General features: G+C 58.3%; 1 protein-coding gene across 1 annotated transcript in view; it reads left to right on the top strand.

Annotated features, from left to right (window-relative positions):
* The window catches only part of DYSF (dysferlin), a 357,128-nt gene that overhangs the window by 213,632 nt on the left and 126,185 nt on the right, over window positions 1–17,311 (top strand). The window contains exon 34 of the mRNA XM_075066758.1: window positions 16,337–16,430. Within this exon, the coding sequence (XP_074922859.1) occupies window positions 16,337–16,430 (94 nt within the window). The remainder of the gene's footprint in view (window positions 1–16,336; window positions 16,431–17,311) is intronic.

The following is a 17,311-nucleotide window of genomic DNA, read 5'->3' as shown; positions in this document are numbered from 1 at the left end:
GACCAAGGATCCGGAACTTCCGTTGCTCTACCGCCCCACAGTGCGGACAGTGCTCCTGGCTGGGAAGCTGGGAGGAAGCTCCTCGTCCACTAGAGCAACGTTTACGTCTAGCCAAAATGGAAGCATTGTTTCACATGCTGGGTGTACAGAACGGATCGGGAACGTTCCTCCACGAAGGTCTCCATCTCTAATATATCCATTGACGTTACCTCTGGTCCCTTTAAACAGTTCAGGGTCCTGGCGTGTTGTCATCTCTAAGGGTCACTTGGCGGCCATTTCCACCTTCCACCCGGGGATTTTTTGGATGGGGCCGCTCGGCTTTTTCTCACACCCAATATGGTGGACTAGGTTCTCTTAAGGGTCTGGAGCGTCTTTACTTCGCCACCTGTCAGATTTACACCCCCCGCCCACCTGGACCTAACCTGGTTCTGGGCCAAACTCATGTTCCCCTCCGTTTCAGAACCTGTTCGGCAACTTTGCTCCCTTTCTCTTATTCTCTCCTGGTGAAGACCGCTTTTCCTGGTAAGCCCATCATCGCTCCGCCAAGATCGGGTGTCAGAGAGCTCCGGGCCCTCACGGGCGATCCCGTGTGGGTGAGTACACGTTTTCATCCATAGGGAGCAAAGTACAGGCTGAGACCGGCACCCTAGCCTTCTCCCCAATGGGTGGTCTCGGCCGGTGCATCACCGTCAACCAGGGAGATCTTCGATAACCTGTCTTCTTTCCTGAGAAACCCATTCGTCTCGCATGGGGAGCACAGTGCTACTCATTAGGGACGGTGCCGTTCGGTAATGGGGCACTCGCCTTTTATATAGAGCGAACCAAGCCGTTCGCGACAGCCCTACCTTTGTGTGGCGTGGCTGAACGTGTTTAATAAGGTTGCATTCATCTCAGAGGATCCACCTCATGTGATGTGAATGTCCTGTATCCAGGCTGTTACTGACTCGGCCCAGGCCCTCCCGGCCGGACGTTGACGGCGGCACTCTAGGCCCAGGGCTCAAGCCCTATCGGCAGATCTTGCCCACCGTGCACCATATCACAGGAGATCGTCGGGCAGCGACCTGGTCCTCAGCGTCCATACCTTTTCACTTCCCATTATGCTCTGGCCAGGCAATCCAGAGATCGACGCAGCCTTGCGCCGCCGTGCTACATGCTGGGCTTCTCTCCGGACCCACGCTTAGGCTTGGGAATACCTAACTGGAATGGCATATGAGCATACTCGAGAAGCAAGACGGGTCTTACTACTTTGTACTGTTGTTCTTCAGCGTGTGCTTGCTCATATCCATTCCCACCGCGCCCCCTCTCTTCCCGCACTGTCAGAGTACCGGAAAGAAGGAATGAGGGAGTGGACGGGCCGGCAGCGTATATATCATGCGCGCTAGTGGCGGCGCCACTCTAGGTGGGTCGACCCTACCCGCTCAGCCGGAGGTTGGCTAGGGGTAAAAAGGCTTCGACGTAGCGATGCCACTGTGCGAGCGCGCTACACCTAACTGCAGATAGGATAGGAACACATTCGATAGACACGAACAGTTACAACGGTGACGTATACGCTTTTTACATAGGTCGCGACGATATGAGCTACTTACCAGAAGCAACGTGTGAATGGTTACTGTCCAATAGCATGTCATATTTGTAAGTCGGATAGTGCGGTTGTTTCGCAGCAGGTCGCTGAAGACTAGAATGCCGTTTCTCGGTGATTGGTCAAGTCCATTAACACTTCAATTCGGTCTGTGTCGCCGCAATTTGCTTGTGACACGGTACGTCGGCGACTTTGCCTTCGCTAACCGTCGGGCCAGCAGGGGCCCGGCCAAGTCGGCGCCCTGCGCGTGGTGCAGACTCATAGCCTGCAATGACCCCACCGCCCATCAAGTCCCGTTCTATACAGTTCGCAGAAGAGCGTCATGTATGGCGAGGTTTCTGGCCGTTGCGGGGCGCCCTCCGAGACCTCCTCATCGAAGGTCCAGGCGGGAGTTGTCGGCTCCTTCGGTTGTCGTGAGTTGGGAGGGGTTGGGGTGAGTGAGATCTTGCTGTGGCTGAATCTTGGTTGCGAGTTGCCTGGGACGCGTCGAAGAGGGTCTGAGGGGGAGAAGGCAGTTGAAAATTGCAGGGGTATCAAAGTTGCACCCGTGCGTAGACAGCGGTCCGATTTAGCGGGACTTACGCCAGGGAGGAAAACGAAAAGGCGGTGAAAGGAGGGACGGATCGTGAGGCAGGTAAAACGGCTTAAAGAAAGGTTTGGGCGAAGAAGCCTTGGGGAGCTCTGGTTTTTCCTCCTTGCCTTAGTTTCGGCAAACGGATGCAAGGCGCTACAGGCTACAATATCCTAGGTACACCTTAATGGGTTGGGGATGATATGGTCTCATATCTAACCAACACGAGGGAGCGATCGATGAGTATGAGGAGTATTCATGGAGGCGCAGAGGCTGCGGACTTAAGGTTGCGTGGTGAGGACATTGAAGGCCGCTGATGGCGAGTCTCCTTGTCATGCCGCCTGTTGGGCCGGGAAGGTGTATGCCATGGCACCTTCTTCGAATGACGAGGTCTCGGAGGGCCGCAACGCGCGCGTAAGAAGGCGACTGAGGAGAGGGTCGCGGCCATAGGAAGCAGGGGCTATAGATCACTCACGCTATGGCGCCACTCTGCTCGAGCTCACGTTACCGGCTTCTGCTGTGCCCCCGAACCGAGAGCAGGGAGCCCGCCTAGGAGGCCCTCGGGAAATAGAGGGACGATCCTGGGATCGTATCCGCGTGAATGCAACCTGGGCAGGTGCCGCGCCGAGGGACAAGACACGTACCAGATAATGGTATGGAACTGGGTGGCACCGAAGAAATCGCCGAAGCGAAGTAAGACCATGTTGATTTTACAAGTGCTGGGTAAACCGAAACCACTATCGGGCTACGGACAGTCTCTGGAGTCAAACCTCACTCGCAGATGCCTATTGAAGGAACCTTACACTGTTCTGAAGTTAGATCATATCGTCCCGCCCCCCCAATTCTCGCTTCCCCGCCGGCCTCGCGGCACTCTCCGCTGCCACCTTCTCTTCTCTCACACGACTCGCAGCAGACTTCCTCGCACCGCTGCACTCCCGGCGACGCAGCTCTTCAACCCTTCGCCGCCCGCCCAGCCGTCTCCGTTCACTCGTGTAGCGGCCTTACAGCGGAGCTCGCCGCCCACCCCTCACGCACCACCCCGCAAGCTGGGCCGGGCCGCCCGCCGAACCCTAGCACCTCCTTCTCGGGTAGCCAGCCGTCCCATGCCGCCCTCCCCCGCCCCCCTCCCCCTGCACCTTTCACGCGCTCGCGGCGCGTCTAGCCATCGGCACTTCTCTCCTGTCCGTTCGCACACGGATGCCACCCGACAACTGCCGGCACCACCCCGCGAGCGTGGGTGGCAGCACAGAGGCTACACTCTCCGCCTCCAGCCTTCGAGCGGCACCCATAACCTACCTTGCGTCCCTCCCCCCCCTCGTGCCACCCGCGTGGGCGAACGGACGACCGGCGCACCTCGCCAGACCTCCGCCGCTCGGCCATCGGCTCCCCGACCTGGCGCTCCTCGCCGATGCAATCGTGCCACCAGAGCGCCCCGACTCCGAGGGCGCCTGCACTCAGCCCAGACGACGTCATCGCTTACTACCTGCGCACTCCACTCCCCTGCACCAACCCTCCCCTCCCGCCTCCGCCACCGCCTCCCCATGCCTCTCCCCCTGTGCCACCCGCGCCCTCGCAGCAACCCGCTCCTGCATCGATGCTCAGACTCACCCGCGGCGGCGGCGGCCCTGGCTACCGCACTGCTTCGTTCCCACCGCCAACCCGCCCTTCTGGGGAGCGCAACATGAGAGCCAGACCCCCGCAGCGAGTCGGACTCAGCAGCCGCCCGTTCCCTCGCCCTAGAAGCCATGCCGCTCCGACTTCCGGCAGGCAGCTCAGTCTAGCGGTCAGAAACCTCTCTCCCTTCCCCCGTCTCCCACCCTCCTCCCTCTCTCCTTTTCCCTCCTATGCGGGAAGCCGGGGAGGCACGCCGCGACGCACTGCTCGCCTCCGGCGCGCCCGCCCGCCCCCCGCCCCGCGCCCCGCCCTGTCGTTCGCGCAGCGCCGTCCGAGCGCCGGGCGCGACATCCTGTTCGCCACCGCCGCGCCCCCCTGGCGCTTGCCGTCGGTACCCCCCCGGAGTCCACGCACTCCCACCTGCTGCGGTCCATGCTCCTGAGGCGTCCAGCGCCGGGTCCACTCGGACACCTACGAGCACGCACGGCCCGCCATCACGCTGCGCCCACCGGCCCCGCCGCCTCCCTCCCGCGCTCCCCGCCTCTGCCTCTGCGAGCCGAGCACTGCACCCCGCCCGCGCAAACCCAACTCGGGGCCCCATCGCGCCCCAGCCGCCGCAGCGCCACCGCCGACGCCCGCGCACCTCTCGATCCCCGCCGTCCCTCTCCCTCCCACCTCCAAGGCGCCGACCGCACCTCCCTTCCTCCCGCCCCGCTCGCCCGCCGACGACTCCTGCGTCCGCCCGGCGCCAGCCCATCACCCCGCCTCGCCCGCGAACCGCCCCATCGCGCCCCCCACCCCCCCCACCCCCCACCCACCCCCACGCACCCACCGCCACCGCGGCCCACTCCCAGACTCCGTCGGCCCCGGGACAGCGCTCCCGACCCCTGCGCCACCTCCAGAACCGCCTCGACCGGTCCGCGGAGCGCCGCTTCTCCTGATCCCACATCGCTGCCAAATCGCGCTCTCGCCAGCTGGACGCCGCCGCCTCGCCGGCCGACGACCCGCGGACCCGCCGCCGTCGCAGCGCACGACGACTCCGCCCGACTCTACGACCGGTCACCCCCTCGAGCTAGCCGGCAGCGCCCTCGCCGGACCTCCCGCCGCCAGCTGGCGGCCCCTCCGCCACGCGCACGCATCTCCCACCGCCGGACGGCGACCGCGTGCCGGACCCCCTCCGATCGGCGGACTCCGCGCTGCCCACGCGCCTGCCCGCTCGAGTCCCCAGACGCACGGCTCGCCTGCATCGCCCCCGACTCGCGCCTTTCGCCCCCTAGACTTGCACACCCGCCACCCCGACGACCCCGCCCGCCCGCCAGCCAGAGGCACGCCCGCCCCGCCCATCGCTCAACCCCACTGCAGGTCCTCGGCGCAGGGAACGCTCAAGCCCGCTCTGATGGGCACCCCTCCTCCGCTCACCACCCGCCCCACCCTTACACGGCGCGGGCACTCGTCGAGCCGGACCCGGCACCTCGCACCCCGGACCCTCGGGCCCGCACCGTCCAACCACCTCATCACTCGGGTCCGCCCACGCGCCAGCGCAATCGGCTCCGGCGCTGCTCGCTCGACGTTCCCTTCGCCCTCTGCGCCCCGAGTCCGCGAAGACCCGTCGACGCTCCTCGTCCTGCGGGGTCCGGTGCCTCGGGGACAGGCACTGGCTGCCCGCCACGGCGCACTCTTCTCCCGCTCCCGCCGAGCGGTCCCGGCTGCCCCCCGCGAGGCGCACGCCCGCGCCCCACTCCGGTCGCCGCACCGGACGCCGACTGCCCGTCTCGAGCCGCCACTTCCCCTACCAGCCGCCGCACGAGCCTCTACAAACCGCTCGCGCCTCGCCTCTCTCCTTCCCTGCCTCTCTTCGGCCTACACGCTCGCAACCACCCCTGGCCGCCCCACCCCCTTCTCCGCCACACATGCTCGCCGATTCCGAGCACCTCTTCCACGCCAGCGAGTCATCGCGGCGACTTCCCGTCGTCGCGCCACCGCTTCCTTCGCCAGCCCCGAGTCAGCGCCTTTGACACCCGGCGAACCCCGCGCGCATGAGCCCCGCGCCTCCAGCCTCGTGGCGCGCCGCCAGGCGCGCACGAGCCCCCACACGCCCCGCCTACCCCATCCCTACCCACGCTCACTACCACCTCACCCTCTCTACCACCTCCCGTCCTACACCTCACCTACACTACCTATACCCCTTGATTATCACCCCTTCGCCCACAGCCACAACCAACCGACCAACGCAGACAGCTCTAGGGACCGCTGGCAGGACAGCTACGCCCCGCCGCTCCAGTCCACACACCACCGACCCGCGCCCGGCTAACGCCACCGGAACTCGACCGCGGCCGCGACGCGCCGCCCGCGCCCCAGCCGCGGCTCCTACCTATCCAACGCCGCCCCCAAGGCCACGCCACCAACCCTACCCGCCCGACCCCTCCGCCGGCCCGCCCAGCAGTTCTCAGCCGGTAACCAATCCTCGGCACAGCCGCTGCCACGCGCCACCGGCCCGCCCAACCCACCTATGGACATCGGCCCCATGCACGCCAATCCACCCCGCAGACGAACCATCTTACCATACTACCCACCTCCATTTCACGACCTCTTCATGACACCAACGCACTTCTCTTCACGCTCCTCCGAGCCACAACGCCACCCACAAGGTCCCCGACCACTTTGCCACTGATCCGCCCCTACCCCCCGCTCGCGGCCAAATATCCATACCGCTGTCCCTCTATCACGCACATACAAACCTCGCCGCTTCTTTGGTCCTACGTCACCTCTCCAGTACACCCCACAAACCCGACTCTCACCCTCCCCCACGTTTGCGCTAGGCCACACCGACCCCACATCACTCTTGTTCTCTCCAATCCTCGTCCTTCCCCCTTAACCAGAGAAGATCAAGGGACAGCCCTGCCGGCAACCCTTACCCAAAGCCCACTCTTCTGCCACAGCATCCTCTCCGTACGGCTGGTTCTCCCCCTTCTGCCCAGTTCCGCAGCACCCGCGAAACACACCCGGAAACCCTCGATCCACTCCCACTACTGCCCTGACACGTCCTCTCCTCCTGCTCCTTTGCCCTACAACATACCTCAGTACCTCTTCCGGATCCTCTCTCGCCGCTCTCAACCCTTGTCTCTTCACGACTGCACAGAATACTAACCAGCACGCTGCACCCGATAAACGACTAGTCTTCGACACAGACGTGCAACTCGCACTGGACGCAGACCCTGCCAACGAACGAACCTGCTCTCTGCACCTCAAGAGCACTTCACACGAACGCTCCCTACACACCTCCGTAGCCCCATACTACCCTCCGCTAACTCCTACACCCTCTACACTCTACACCTTCTCCATCTCCCCACCCCCCATCTCCACCCTCCGCTCACCCTCATCTTCATACTCACCATCCTGTTGCACCACAACTACAACACTTTAACCACCTGCACCCACCCCTCCAGCTCCCACCCCCATCAGCACTCGACCACCGACGGACCACTACCACCTCGCACCCATATCACTCTCCGCTGCCCCTAATCCCTAACCATTCCCTCCCTCGCATCAGCGACACGATGAACACCCGCGACACCCTCCTCGGAAGCCCTCTTCTCACCATCATCCTCAACTTCCCAGCCTCGCGAACTCGCCAACCCAGAATTCCTCCAGACGCGCTGCCCTACCCCCAACCAACTTCTAACCCTTCCACCCTTCAGCCATCCTAACTCGCCACTCTGCTCCCCATCTTGAGCACTCACTTGCGTCCCCTCACCAACGCCTCTATCCCTCAGTTTCGCCCACCTCCTGCCCCCCCACCTCCACCCCGCCACAAGACCCAATCTCATTGGATCAGGACCGACTCACAAAACTCCGGCCCACAGCTGCCCTTGTCAATCAGTCAGCCTCTCACGCCCAGCCCGACGCCAGCCCCTTCCTGCGCCTGATGCCCTACCTCTCCGCTCCTCGCACGTCTCTCCTCCATAACCTCCACGCCTGCCTGGCACCTCACATGTGGCCAACACCCACCACTTCCCTCGCTCACCCCAACCACTCGGCCTCCTCCTCCCTTCCCACCCTCCAACCTACAACCTCTCCCTATTCCCTCGGCTACCTACTCTCCCCTCCATCGCTACTGCCTGCGCCCCCTGCCCTCAGTACATACCGCCCGCCCGCTCCTCCGGTACCCCTCGTCCTCCAGGCAATGCCAGTTTTCCCTACGGGGCAAAGGCGCCAGCTAGCACACCGATACCGGGGGCCTCCTACCTCGAAGCTCGGGCTTGAGGATACCCTGCAAGCAAGGGAGACACGCTCCCAATGCACTCTGCTCGTCCTCTCTCTTCACTGCCTCACCAACACACCAGACCTCATCCCACGCTCCTGCCACGCGCAGCTCGCTCGCGACGCTCGCCGTAGGCCAAACTCAGACACTCTCCGGCGACGACATCCCTGCCCGCAAGAGGGCCACCCCTCCGCCGAAACCCAAACACTCGCCTGCCGGAGCACTGCCACGCGACGCTTGCTCACACTACAGGACCCACCTACCGAGCGCCAGCTGCGTCCCATGCAGCCCTACACCTGGCGCCCGAAGCAAGGCACCCCAACCTTCCGGCGCTTGGCGTAAGTACCCGCGCCTGTACCTCAAATTGCCTTCCCCCTCACAACTACTTCTTCCTATGTCCGCACACAGCCTCTTCCCCTAGTGTACCAGCACCCGGCCCTCACAACTCCCGCCACTCACACTACTCCACGATGGGCCGGGGGACGAGCTTCGGATCTTTTATCATACCATTCTAAGTTCACCTCCTCCCCAAACCACTTGCCACACACCCCCTTCCCTCCAAAGACTCCATCCCACTTACAGCCCCAAACCAACGCCGCCCTCACCGGAACAACGGAGCCATCTCGCTCTACAACATCCCCCCTGCTCAGTGCCTCCCCACCGTCCGCACGACCTATCGGCAACCACACACAAGAGCTCCGGGCAACCGCTCGTCGCCCCACGTCTCCGACTCGCCCCCTCAAGAAGCACCAGGTCAAGGCCAAAGCACCGCCGCTCCTTTGACCCACGCATCTAACAGGTCTCTCGCCGCATGCACACTGCCACCCTCACCTTCCATCCTGCGTCAACCCCGTCTACACACCCAAATTAACGCTTCGACCTAAGCTATACTTCCGATGCTACACGCCACCTCAGTTACATCCATCACTCCGTTTTACACTTGTCCACCCACCCTACCGCCCCTCGTCCCTGTCGTCGGCACCATGCACCTCGTGCTTTCACCCCACGCGCAGCACTGCCCGCCATGTGCCTGCCAGTCGTCGCGCTGCCGCCCCATCTCCGGATCTCGGCTTCTGCCAAACCCGCCCCAACATCACTCTCGCCACTGCCCTACACGCAACCCACATGCCCGTCACCACTGACCACCGCATCAATCTATCACCTACACCGGCCGTACAGCTGCCTACACCTCTAAGCACGCAGGTCGATTACTAACGTTCGGTGGAGCGCAGTCGACCGCCTTACCTCTCCACGTCCGGTCCCGCCTACGCCCCTCCTCTTCACCGTGTAGCAACCGCTCCCTACCCAGAGTTAGACTGCACCATACAGCCCTGCATTCTACTCACACCCTACTCTGTAGTCGTCACGCGCCCACAGCCCCTATGCTTCTACGGAATCTGCCCACCTGCTCTCTCTCTTCCCACCTCATTCCACCATCTTGGTGAAAACGCTCTCACTCGCTACGCTATCCTTCTCAGCCCCCTCCTCCCCTAAAACGCCACTCTCTTCATCGCCGGACCAGCGGAGCGGCGCAACACACCTCAGAGACCTGACTCTTGGGCCCCGCCAATTCTCACAACCAACCTAACATACCACCGACACCACGGCCCTTTCCCTCCCTCTGCCCAACGACCAGCAAACTTGGCAGACACTACGCTAGCGTGTCAAAACACCACACACTCCCGCTTCCTGCGCGCTTAGACCCCAAGCCGACCTCTGTTCAATCCCCTTGCTCCAACACATTCTGGGATGCACACGCTCCGCTGTAGCCCCTTAACGAACCCAAGCAGCCCCACGCCAGACCGGCCGAATCAAACCAAGCACACCCTCCGCCCTTTTCTCCCTCCACCGCCGCCCAGACACCGTTCTTTCTTCTATTCGGCAAACCCCCCGCACCCCACCCACACCGGCATTCTTATAGGCCACGATCTAACGACAACCACTACGCCCGGCGGTCCCAGACCCCACACCTTAACTAGCCACACACCCAAACTGGTGGCAGGCCCAGGGGCTGCGTGGGGAGAAGCCGGGAGGATTAAAATTGAGACTGGTCCTTTTGGTTTATAAGTCGGCCATTTCTGTTATGTCAGATGCACTTTCTCCTGCTGATCCCCTCTTCCAACTGAATTTGCCTGAACTCATGGATTGGCAGACATGGGACAATCCCCTGCCCCACCAAAAAAGAATAAGCTAGTAAACTCCAGGATGAAACAGCCAGGCCCTTCCCTGTTTTGCTCAAGGCCCTGACTTCAGTGGCCGCTTGTCTGATGGAAAAGCGGTTACTCCACCTTGTAACTTTGTTCTTCGGATGTGTTGCTCATTCCAATTCAGTAGGTGTAATGCGCCGCGGTGACGTTGTCGGAGACTTTAACCTAGCATCGGCGGGCGGCAGGTGCCCTAGAGTGCGGCCGCCATGGCGGTGATATATACCTGCGGCCGCCCGCCTCCTCAGATTCTTCTTGCGGCTACTCAGACAGTGGGGAGAGGGCGGGTGTGGAATGGAATTGAGAACAATCGAAGAACAACAGTTACAGTTGAGTAACTGTTTTCTTTTTCGAGTGATTGCTCATTCCATGTCCAGTTAGTGATTCTCCCAAGCCTTACTCGGGGTGGGGTTGGAGGAGAGGTTGCAGCGTGACCAGGCAGAGCCAGGCGCGTCATCTCTGACTGCTGGACAGGCATAGTGGAGGAAGGTATGGACGGAGGACAGTCGTGTCGACGATCTGATGGTGCACAATGGGCAAGAAGCCGCCGTGAGGTTGAGGCTGGTAGAGGCGCAGTCAATGTGGCCGAGGGCCTGGGCAAGTCATAACCGGCCCAGATTCAGGGTCACCCACAGGAATCTGAGACTGAGATGGGCCAACCCTTAACACGTCAGGCTACGGCCAAAGAGTTGGGGGTGCGGACGGCTTGGTTCGCTGCTATACTAAAAGGCGAGTGCCCTACGGACTCCAATGAGAGTAGCTGTTGCTCCCTGCGAGACGATGGGGTTCAGGAAGAAGACAGGTAGGAGTCTCCTGGTTGACGTGAAAGGCCGAGACCACTTGGGGAGAAAGGCAGGGTGTCTCAGCTGTACTTTGTCCTGTGGAAAACCGTATACGGGGGATCCACCGTGAGGGCCGGAGCTTGACACCCGTCTTGCGGAGGTGATTGCCACCAGGAAAGCAGTTTCCAGAGAGATAGAAGGGAGCAAGTTGCCAAGGTTCGAAGGGAGGGGACATGAGTCTGGCCAGAACCAGGTTCAGGTCCAGGTGGGGCAGGGTGGCAATATTGGGGTAAAGACGCTCCAGACCCTAGGAACCTAGTCACCACTGGATGAAGAAACACGAGCGGCCATCCCTCTGGTTGGAAGGTGAATGGCCGCCAAGTGAACCTTAGAGATGACTCACCAGCCCGTTGTTTGAGGACAGAGGTGTCAAGGATATTAGAGATGCAGACTTCGGTGGGAAGGAAGTTCCGATCCGCACACCAGCATGTGAACGCAGGAGCGGACGGGCCGGCAGGGGTATATATCACCCGCCATGGCGGCGCCACTCTAGGGGGCGACCTGCCGGCCCGCCGGAGTTGCTAGGGTAAAAGTCTCCGACGAACGTGCACGCGCGGCGCATACACCTACTGGAATGGATATGAGCAACACATCTCGAAGAACAACAGTTACAAAGGTGAGTAACCGTCTTTTCCGATCAGACAAGCGTGCCACTGAAGTCAGGGGGCCATGAGCAAAGACAGGGAGGGGGGCCTGGCTGGTTTCATCCTGGGGAGTTTCTAGCTTATTCTTTTGTTGGGTGGGGCAGGGGGGGAGTTGTCCCCATAGTCTGCCAATCCCATGAGTTCCAGGCAGATCTCAGTGTGGAAGAGGGGGAATCAGCAGGAGGAAAGTGGCATCTGCATAACAGAAATTGGCAGACTGATATAAACCAAAAGAGACCAGTCTCAGGATTTTAATCCTCCTGGGCTTCTCCCCACGCAGCCCCCTGGGCCTGCACCATCCACTTGTCTGGGGTGTGGCTCGCTTATTGATGAAGCCACGTTAGTACACTAGACAGACAGATGACGGGCATGGTGTGCATGCGCAGTAAGACAGAGCCCACACCACTCTGCTCTCTCCAGCTCACTGTGCAGCTTGTGTTCTGCCTCCTGCTTCAGCTCTGGTGCCGGGTTAATTTACCTTGCAGAACGACCCCTCGGTGAAAGGCAAGAAGCTGCCACGCAGGGCATGGAATAGCACCTGGGGCCTTTGCCCCAGATAGCTTAATCCAGACCCACACCAGGTGATGACCTGCAGGAAGTGCCTCTGTCTAGATGGCAGCTGCTCCGCCTTTGGGATGGAAGCAGCTCTGTGGGCTACCTGGGAGTGGTCCCCTGGCCACTGCTGGCTGACGGGCCACGGCTCGAGAGCCTGAGGCCTGTGAAAGGCCATGTAGCTGTTGCTGAGGCCAGGACTAGTCACTGCAACTCCATCTCCCTCCGCCTCATGCTGAGGAGGGAAACATGCCTCATTACGCTAGAAGGCAGGAAGAGCCAGATTGTATCCTCACTAATGTGCTTTCCTTGGATCCTCTCTCTCGCTGTGTAACACCCCCCGACACACAAGTTTCTATGCACAGCCTCCTATTTCACACCTACACACCCATCCAAACCACTTCCGATGGCCATTAAAGAGAGGCGCAGGCCGCTCCACCTCTGCGCCCCTCAGACTCGTGCTGGGGCCGGCGGCTCCGGCCACACAAAGTGCTCTTGGCCGGAGCTGGGCCACATGCTCCCGCTGTAGGAACTATTTCACCACATGGTGCTGGCTTCTGGCTGCCCTGGCACTCTCCTCCTGGAAGTTAGGCTGACAGATGGAGGACTCCCGTTGGGCCTGTCACATGGCGAGGCTATGTCCGACGCTGCCTCCCACTCACGCAAAGCACTGATCCATCTTCCCGCCGATGGATTTGCCCCTCTGCTTTCCACTCCACAAGGGGCTCTTTTCTGGGTGGCCTGGCCTGTTTTCTCAGCAGTTCTTAGGAGCCCTCCCTACGGCAACCCGTGTCTTGGGACGAGGTCCCCTCACTCACCTCAGGAACAGGACATTCCGCCAAGGCCTTAGAAAAATACATTTGCACAGCACAAGTGGAGCCAGCTGTTTCCTTAAGAGGCAAAACTTACCCTCCTTTGGGCCACTCTGCTCACTGGGAGAATCCCTTTATGAGACCTCCTGGCCCCTGTATTACACATTAATTCAGCACCTCCAGCTGTGACACGGGGAGGTGCCTGCTTCAATCTCTGGTAGCTTGGCAAAGAAGGCAGCTGCCCCATAAGCTTCTTCTGCTAAGAGAACGCTTGCCCTGAGTGGCCGAGGCCCTCAACTGGCTACATTGGCTGACTCACCAGTGCATTATACAAGTAACGATACATGCCGTCAGCGTGGGCTCGTTGTCTGCAGGGATGATGGACAGTCAGGGGGACTAGGGACTTGTTTGCCTCTTTACCTATTTTTCTAGGCATCCTCCACTCCTTACCATTAAAGCAAATTCAGAGAGGATGGCACATTTTACCAAGCAACTGATGGCTGCTGATACAGTATCATTTCCCACTAACCACCCTGAATCTGCTCCCATTGCAAGCTCCAGCAAGGGTCTGAGAAGTCAGAGATGAAAAAGGCCAACTGGCTCATTCCAGTCCTTCCCTCCCCAGCCAATGCAGGATTGTTCCCTACAGGCCATTCTCTGGAACCACTCTCCAATTGGGTTATACAGGTCTAAAGCAATGGGGCTTCAGGGTTGACAGGAATGTGACCCGCAATAAGGCTGGAGGGTCAGGCCCATGAATTTAGTGATGGAAAAGGCCTGGTGAGTCCTACCCAATGCTTTGCCGCCCTGGGCCTATATCGCATTGTTCAATGCAGAACTACAGCGTATATTCTCCAGTGCTTCTGTGATGATGATGTCATATCATATGATAACACTCTTTCCATTCTACCAGTATCTCTTGGAGGGTGTTAAAAACCAACTAGTAATGTCAGACATTTTAAAATCAGCAGATCTGGTTAATTTGCACTCAAGAGTTTTAGAAGAGCTGGCTGCGGCGCTCACTGGACTGTTAATGCTGATTTTCAATATGTCTTGGAGCCCCAGGGAAGTTCCAGAAGACTGGAAGAAAGTTAGTGTTGTGCCAGTATTTAAAGAGGGTAAACAGAGTGACCCGGGTAATTACAGGCCTGTCAGTCTGACCTCTATCTCAGGCCAGATAATGGAGTGGCTAATACATGATTAATAACGAATTAAAGGAGGGTAATATAATTAATGCCAATCAACATGGGTTTATGGAAAATAAATCCTGTCAAACGACCTTGGTACCTGTTTTTGACGAGATTACAAGTTTGATTTGCCACGGTTCAGAGCAGCAGCACCTTTATTCCCTGTCTCTGTCCTCCAGCAAGGGGATCCATTTTCAGGCTTCTGGTTCCCCAGCTATCACCTTTCCTGGGTGGAAACATGTGTCTCTCTCCCTCCAAACTGGGGTTTTTCCAGGCTGCACAGTTCCCTGCCTACACTGTGAATTCCCCAGCAACACAAACTGCCTCAGCTGCTTGGCTTTGCCTTCCTTCCTCAAAGGCTAATAATAGCCTAGTTACCCACAGTTAAGTTACTGCTCTTCCTAAGCAAGCGCATTCATTCTTAAGGTGTCTTTCCATTGGATCAAGCCCAGGGCCGTGTCCCTCCTCTGACCCACACCAAACCCTTCTCCCTGTGTCGGGGTACAGAGGACCTCTTTTGCCATTTGCACAGAGCTTGCCCTTCCTATGTGAGCTCCCTGGTCCCCCCTGCCCTGCTGCAGACCTTGCTTGGCTCAGTGCCTGCTACATCCCTGGAACAGAGCAGGGCTGGGGGCAGATTCTGTTCCCCAGTATGGCCGCGGAACAGCGCTATGTGGATTGGGAACTTCTGCAGTGTGTAGCTTTCGAACGGCAGGACATGTGCCAGGCCGTCCTGCATGTTTGGTGAAAAGGTCATAAAAATAGTGGAACTATTCAGTTCCTGGCAAATTCCTTAGACACAGGCTGGGGCTGTGGGTTTTTCTCTATGCTAAGGAAACCTGGCTGGGGAGGGGAATTGAGAGACATGGGGGTGGGGGGTAAAAGGGAAAGAAAAGGAGGTAAGCTTTTAAAAACTCTGCATGACCTAATTATTGCAAATACATAGCACTGCAAACCGCAACGCTTCCTCGGCAGACAATGCCCTGGTAATTACTATTCCTGCCCTGGAGCTTTTGGGAAAGCAGAATGAGCTCTGCAGACCACCTAAGTTCTTTGACACATTTTTGGGCCCGGGCAGCCCATGGTTCTGGAAAATCCATTCAGCCCTATTTTCAAATATCCCCCTCCCGTCTTTCCCAAACATTTGATAATTGGAAATATTTAAAGATCCCATTGATGCTAGCCAGGAAGTTATCTTTATGCACCATTTCCTGCAACTAAGTATTTCAAGTCACATATGGCAATTAGGAGGTGATAAAGGGCCAGTGCGCCCACGCAAAAACAAGAAGAGGAAAAAGCATTGGCCCAGGTTATGCGAGGATCCTTTCAAGTGGCGAGTGGAGTATTTCACTGCGTTTGACACCATCTGTATCACCATTACCAAAATTTATACTCCATTAATTTTACTCACAAGGGGACTTAGTGAAAACACTTTAACTACCCGTGCGGTGAGATCTTTCAAACAGAACAATGCGACTGAAGGGCCGCTGACGCGCATTCCTTTTTTCCGGGGTTGTACAATGACATTGTGATGCACTGGGCTCTGGTGGATGGGGTCAGAGCTGCTCATCTGTGTATTGCAGGCCTTATACAGCCATCTGCGATTTTCTGTTTGCTCAAGAGTTGGGGTTGGTGTGCCAGAAATAAGAGAATCTGGGTTCTATCCCTGCTTTAGCCGTCGAGTTTGAAGTAATTGTGGCCTGCAGGATAGTGACATGCAGGAAGTCAGAGAGGCAGCATTGTCCAGGGGCTAAGGTGTTGGATTGCATCTCAGTTGACCTGGGATCTGTTTCTGGCTCTAACACTGATTTGCTCTGGGACCTTGAGCAAGTCATTTTCCTTCCTACCTCTGGTCTATTTAGATTGTAAGCTCATGGAGCAATGAAGGAGGGCGTGAGTGGGGCCTTGAGGGAAAGGGTGGAGTGGGAGTGGGGGTGGAGCCCACCCAATTAGAAACTCGGTGCCTACGTCTCGGGCCCCGCACCTCTCTAGGGACTGCCCTGCATCCAACAGAGGGTTATTCAAATGCTGGGCTCTGCGGGACTCATGTTACGTCTATTTCTCCTTCAGGGAGGCGTGACAGACGACAAGAGCGATGATGGCAAATCGGTTTCAACCTTGAGCTTCGGCGTCAACAGACCCACCATCTCCTGCCTATTTGATTGTAAGTCATCTTGGATCCATGGGTGACATTCACAAGGCCCAGGCACCACCTGAGATCCAGTGAAGCCCAGAGGGTGCCTGGTCTTCGTGCTTGTCTCTCTGCACAGGGGTAAATTTCACACTAAATATCGCAGTTTACCTCATGTCCGTTCCCCAGTGTCTGAATGTTCAGCTCATTTCCATCCTGAGCAGAGCAATGCAGCAGTCTTGATTGGGCCTCGACGTAGGTGTGTCCCACATGCTGGTGTATCATATGTGTTTATCTAAGCAAGATCCTCTTTCCATGATGTACAATATTGAGGCACGGATGGAACTTTTTTGTTTTTGTGGTGTAATATCTGCTCTCTGGGGACTCCCCGCTGTCAGGATGAGTTGAGGCACCAGAGGAAGCAGATCAAAAAGAAAAGGTTGGGATTGAATGTAGATTTGTTTATATAACGGTTAATAAGATCAGGATCCACATTGTTAAAAAGTGCCCAGGGCCAGGTCTACGTCTACACTACAAAGTGATGTTGGCCCAGCTATGTCAGTCAGGGTGTTAAAAAAACCACTCACACTCTGGTGACATAGATGCCAGGAAACCTCAACCCCTCACTGTAGATGCAATTATGTCAACAAAAGAGTGTTTCTGTCAGCTCAGATAATGTCTTTCAGTGTAGTGGGGGTATTAAGCTGGCAAAAAAACTCCTTCTGTCAGCATACACTGTGTGCGCACTAGGGGGCTCTGCTGGTGTAGCTGTTAATATTTGTAGTATAGATGAGGCCTAGATATTCATCATGACAGCAAGACCTCCAAGGCAGGTTGTGGAATCCCCATCGTTGAAGGTTTTAAAGAACAGGTTGGACAAACAGCTGGCAGGGATAGTTTAGGGTCACTTGGTC

The sequence above is a fragment of the Chelonoidis abingdonii genome, chromosome 5 (assembly GCF_003597395.2).
Source record: "Chelonoidis abingdonii isolate Lonesome George chromosome 5, CheloAbing_2.0, whole genome shotgun sequence".
NCBI lineage: Eukaryota > Metazoa > Chordata > Testudines > Testudinidae > Chelonoidis > Chelonoidis abingdonii.
Note: the sequence above shows the minus strand (reverse complement) of the source record. Positions and strands in the feature narration are given on the sequence as shown.